Genomic DNA, 5,064 nt, shown 5'->3' on the forward strand with positions numbered 1-5,064 from the left:
TGACAACCAGGGATTTTTGTTCAGATTAGGAGCTTGTCATAAGTAGTACCATAGGTTGAATGGGGGGAAGATACTGAGTTGGAGTGCCTAGTCAGTGAATGGCACATTTTTCAGGGGTAACAATGAGACTGTTTAATACAATATGTGCTATCATCTTTGATAATTTTTGCTCATGGCCAGAAAAATGGGAAACTTACTTTCAGGGCAGTGCAGGGTGATACTTGACCAAACACAATATTCCTGATTCTCAGGTTTGACAGTAATGTTGATAGGGATGAGGTCTGTTACCACCATTACTGAAAATGCAGTTTTTAAAATTCAAACCCAATTGAGTGCAAAACTCAAGACATAGAATAACAACACTCAGAAGGTAACATGCAAGAAGAGTAATTTATAAGTGCAAGACGTTGAAACCTTCATTGTGCAGGGAAAGTCAATTCATCTATGAGAACTACTGGATACCAGGAAAAGGTTTTTGTATCTATTCTTCCAAAGCACATGTATCTAAAAGTTGTACCTGGAAATAAACAAAAATCAAGAAAAAATGGGTGAGGAGAGTTAGGCAGCTCCTGGAGAAGAAAAGTTAACAAACCAAGAGTCCATGGAAGGCACTGTAGAAAGACAGAAGGGGAAATGCATTATATGGGGAAATAACCTCATATAATGCATATTAGTGGAAACTAGGTCTAAATTCAGGTGAACACAATCTGAATGGCTCAGGTCCCTAGTTCTCTGTGGTCTCTTTTTGATCAGGAGGGGAGAGAACGAGTCACAGCTCCCCAGGCATAACTTCCTCTGACAATTTAGAATTGTGGCCTCTACTTTCCTTCCAATGGGATCACCAGGGAGATCTAGGGTAGAAGTGGGTAAGAAGTAATGGAAACAGGAGGTTTGTGAGCTCCTGGCAGGATCAACAAAGATGGCAGAGAAGTGCATCCTGCTAACACTTTGCTTTTTTTTTAATTAGATTTTTTATTTATTTACATTTCAAATGTTATCTCCTTTCCTGTAACACTTTGCTCTTAAGGATGTTGACTCCAGCTTCCTTCCTCTCATCTGTGATTTTTCATTTATTTACCACAGTATTCAAAAGAGATAATTTTTATTTATTTTGCAGATGTTAACTTCAGCAAAGTCCTCAGCAGACTGACAACAGAGGTAGCATTGAATCCTTCTTTTGTAGGGCCCATCTTTATTAGGATGCCCTAAGAGTGTTGCATCTTGGGTGAAAGTCTAGAAGGAGGCACCTATCCCAGGCACTGTGAACAACTGAACTCAGATCAGCACTGTATTCCTGAACCAAGATATCACTGATGTCCTGTGCTTCCCTCCATCCATGTGTTTGTCACAGAATATCAAGTCAACTTCATTTGTGGCCTTCTGAGAGTGTAAAGCAAAATGATCATACTAGTGCTTCTGATACTAGCTTTCTGTCTCTGTAGCTTATCTGGTCTACACATTTCTTCACTTTTAGTTTTGCTTCAACAGCCTCTGGAGGTGGATTATATTTCATAAGTTCTTTCCTCTCTTGGTCCTCACTCCTTAGTATGAAGATCATCTTTTCATGTACAATGGCTTTGTAGACCCTGCCAGCATTAGCTGGAAAGTGTAAGGAGAAAGAGAAAGAAATTAATCAAAATTACTTTTTTGTTGTTGTTGTTTTGATTTTGAGACAGGGTTTCTCTGTGTAGCCTTGGTTGTCCTGGAACTTACTCTGTAGAGACCAGGATGGCCTTGAACTCACAGATATATGCCTGCCTCTGCCTCTGCCTCTGCCTCTTGAGAGCTGCTGCCCAGCTAGTTTTCATTTACTACTACTACTACTACTACTACTACTACTACTACTACTACTACTACATGAACCTGTCTGTCTTGAGACTACAGACAGGATAGGATATGCAGGATATTGTAACCCACTCCTGTGATTGCACTGACACAATATTGTGTGAATTCCTCAAGATCACACAGCTAAGGACTGAAGAAAGATGACTTTTCTCTCTATGTTTTTGTAATTTAGTCCACATCCACGACACCAAAAGCTTTTATGGCTTGCTGAAATTCCTTTTTTTTTCTAGCATTATAAGTCTGAGGGTTGACTACATCTTCAGTAGCATTGTTTTGAGTCTTGGATATTTGAAAAAGGAATTTTTCCATCATCCAACTTGACATGAATCACAGGATTAAAATTTTATAGGAGACAGGAAAAGTAAAAAGCAAGTAGATGGCTTAAGTGTAGAGAGGTGACATTTTGAAAATGACAGAATTAGGTCATGGCATCAGGTCAATTCTAGGTGAAAACCTAAAGTTACAAGAGTTGATCAATTTTGATGCATGCCAGAGCACATCAAGAGCTTTGCTTTTGCACAATGATGCTGAAATTTACTTCTAGGGAGGTGACAGGGTAAACTGACAACCATCTAAATACATCTAAAGGTCTATGCTGAATGTCCATGGAGAACTGAAGAAATCAAGTTTCCTAATTTGGGTTTCACATTCCCTTTAAGGTTCTTAACAAACAAACAAACAAACAAACAAACAAACAAACAAACAATAACCAAAACCAAATCTCCATAGATGGCCTGGGGTGGCATCAGTCCTAAATTCCTTATGTTTTAACATCATCTAGGCTGGGTGTGCCACCAGAGACAATTTTCCCAATGACATGTCAATACTATACTCAGGAGGTACCTGAACAGAGTCTGATGTGAGTCTTAAGCAGATTACATTATATTGTAGGGAAATGCAGGCTATAGGATTAGGGGTAGCTAGGCTGACAGGAGGAGATACAGAAAAGAAAGAGAGAGTAACTGCCCATGAAACTTGGCTCATCTTGAAGGCACAGAGGATGTAGGAATGTTCTGTTTATGGTAGGAATGTTCTTTTTATGTGCAAATGGATTGTTTGTGAAACATTTATTTATTTAATAAAAACAGATATCTTACTTGTAATGACCACACTGTTTCTATCACCATTATTGGTAGGACCTCAGGAAACTGATCAGACTACATCGACCTGATTATCCTCAGAGTCTAGATTATTGGCCTTTTCCTGACCTCAACTTTATCAAACAGAAACTTACCAAGTGTTCAAATAGGCGAACTTACCAGGAGCTGTGGCTGGATTAATAATAAATAATACTCACCTTCATAGCAACACATAGCCAGAATGATCAGGAGAAGACACAGGCTCAGCCTCATGGTGCTCAGTTTGCGTTTAGATTTTGCAAATGGTGAGCAAATACCAGAGTCTGTGGGGACCAGTGATATTTATACATGGTGAGGCTTATAGGCCTTTCCCTCAGGCAAGTGGCAGTTCTCAAAGCTTGCGACTATTTAACATGACAACCATAGACACAATTTTTTAGAAGAAAAATTATTTGCAAACTCAGTCAACAAAACATTTGAAAAAAAGAGAAATTAAATAAATATCCAGTCATTATGGATCAAATCACATTTCCCTTTCTAACTAAATGGATGTCACTTCCATGTTCACTTCCATGGTTGTCTAAGTTCTGGCTCTTTTTTCTGTAGATTATAAAGTCAAACTGGAATTTCAGTGGGATCAGAGGGATCTGGTGGTAACTAGATGCTTTGAACTCCATTATACTACCCTTCTCACCTTCCTTCATCCTCCCTTCCATTTTCCATTCCTCTCCTTTTATTCCTCCTTTGCCCCTTCCTCTCCTCCTTTCTTCTTCCTTTCATTCCTCCTTGTTTCCTTACTTTCTTGTTCCCTTCCTTTCATCATTTTTCCTTCCTTTTTTCCTATCCCTTCTTTCTTTCCTTCCATTCTTCCTTCCTTCCATTCTTGCTCCCTCCCTTCCTCTCTTCCTTTCATGTATATGTGTATGCTACAGTATACAAGTACTGGTCAGAGGACAGTTTTGGGAGTTCTTTCCTTCTAAGGTCTGTGCCTCAGATACTGAACTCAGATGGATGGACTTGGCCACAAACATCTTTATGCATTGACTCATCTTTCTGACCCTACTTATTTATTTTAAAGCAAAATTTTTAAATGTTCTTTTTTTTGGGTATTTATTTCATTTACATTTCCAATGCTATACCAAAAGTCCCCCACATGCTCCCCCACTCACTCCCTCACCCACCCACTCCCACTTCTTAGCCCTGTTGTTCCCCTGTACTGAGGCATATAAAGTTTGCATGACCAATGGGCCTCTCTTTCCACTGATGGCCGACTAGGCCATCTTCTGATTCATATGCAGCTAGAGAAACAAGCTCCGGGGGTACTGGTTAGTTCATATTGTTGTTCCACCTATAGGGTTGCAGATCCCTTTAGCTCCTTGGATACTTACTCTAACTCTTCCATTGGGGGCCCTGTGATCCATTCAATAGCTGACTGTGAGCATCCACTTCTGTGTTTGCTAGGCCACAGCATAGTCTCACAAGAGACAGCTCTATCTGGGTCCTTTCAGCAAAATCTTGCTAGTGTATGCAATGGTGTCAGCGATTGGAAGCTGATTATGGGATGGATCCCTGGATATGGCAGTCTCTAGATGGTCCATCCTTTTGTCTCAGCTCCAAACTTTGTCTCTGTAACTCCTTCCATGGGTGTTTTGTTCCCAATTCTAAGAAGGGGCAAAGTGTCCACACTTTGGTCTTCGTTCTTCTTGAGTTTCGTGTGTTTTGCAAATTGTATCTTATATCTTGGGTATCCTAAGTTTCTGGGCTAATATCCACTTATCAGTGAGTACATATTGTGTGAGTTCCTTTGTGATTGTGTTACCTCACTCAGGATGATGCCCTCCAGGTCCAACCATTTGCCTAGGAATTTCATAAATTCATTCTTTTTAATAGCTGAGTAGTACTCCATTGTGTAAATGTACCACATTTTCTGTATCCATTCCTCTGTTGAGGGGCATCTGGGTTCTTTCCAGCTTCTGGCTATTATAAATAAGGCTGCTATGAACATAGTGGAGCATGTGTCCTTCTTACCGGTTGGAGCATCTTCTGGATATATGCCCAGGAGAGGTATTTCAGGTACCTCCAGTAGTCCTATGTCCAATTTTCTGAGGAACCGCCAGACTGGTTTCCAGAGTGGTTGTAC

General features: G+C 40.1%; 1 protein-coding gene across 1 annotated transcript; it reads right to left on the reverse strand.

The window, feature by feature from the left end:
• Positions 1 to 1,402: 1,402 nt before the first annotated feature.
• Gm38656 (predicted gene, 38656) lies at positions 1,403 to 3,197 on the reverse strand. The gene is made up of 2 exons (XM_011247423.1): positions 3,143 to 3,197; positions 1,403 to 1,599 (listed from the first exon to the last, which is right to left on the reverse strand). The coding sequence occupies exons 1-2, from the start codon at positions 3,195 to 3,197 to the stop codon at positions 1,403 to 1,405; spliced, it is 252 nt and encodes an 83-aa protein (XP_011245725.1).
• Between the last annotated feature and the right edge of the window lie 1,867 nt (positions 3,198 to 5,064).

The sequence above is a fragment of the Mus musculus genome, chromosome 19, assembly GCF_000001635.26.
Source record: "Mus musculus strain C57BL/6J chromosome 19, GRCm38.p6 C57BL/6J".
Classification (NCBI taxonomy): Eukaryota; Metazoa; Chordata; class Mammalia; order Rodentia; family Muridae; genus Mus; species Mus musculus.

Coding starts and splice junctions, on each gene's coding strand:
- Gm38656 (XM_011247423.1), bottom strand. CDS start 3,197: ATGAGGCTGAGCCTGTGTCTTCTCCTGATCATTCTGGCTATGTGTTGC. Junction 1,600..3,142: donor GGCTATGTGTTGCTATGAAG/GTGAGTATTATT, acceptor TACACTTTCCAG/CTAATGCTGGCAGGGTCTAC.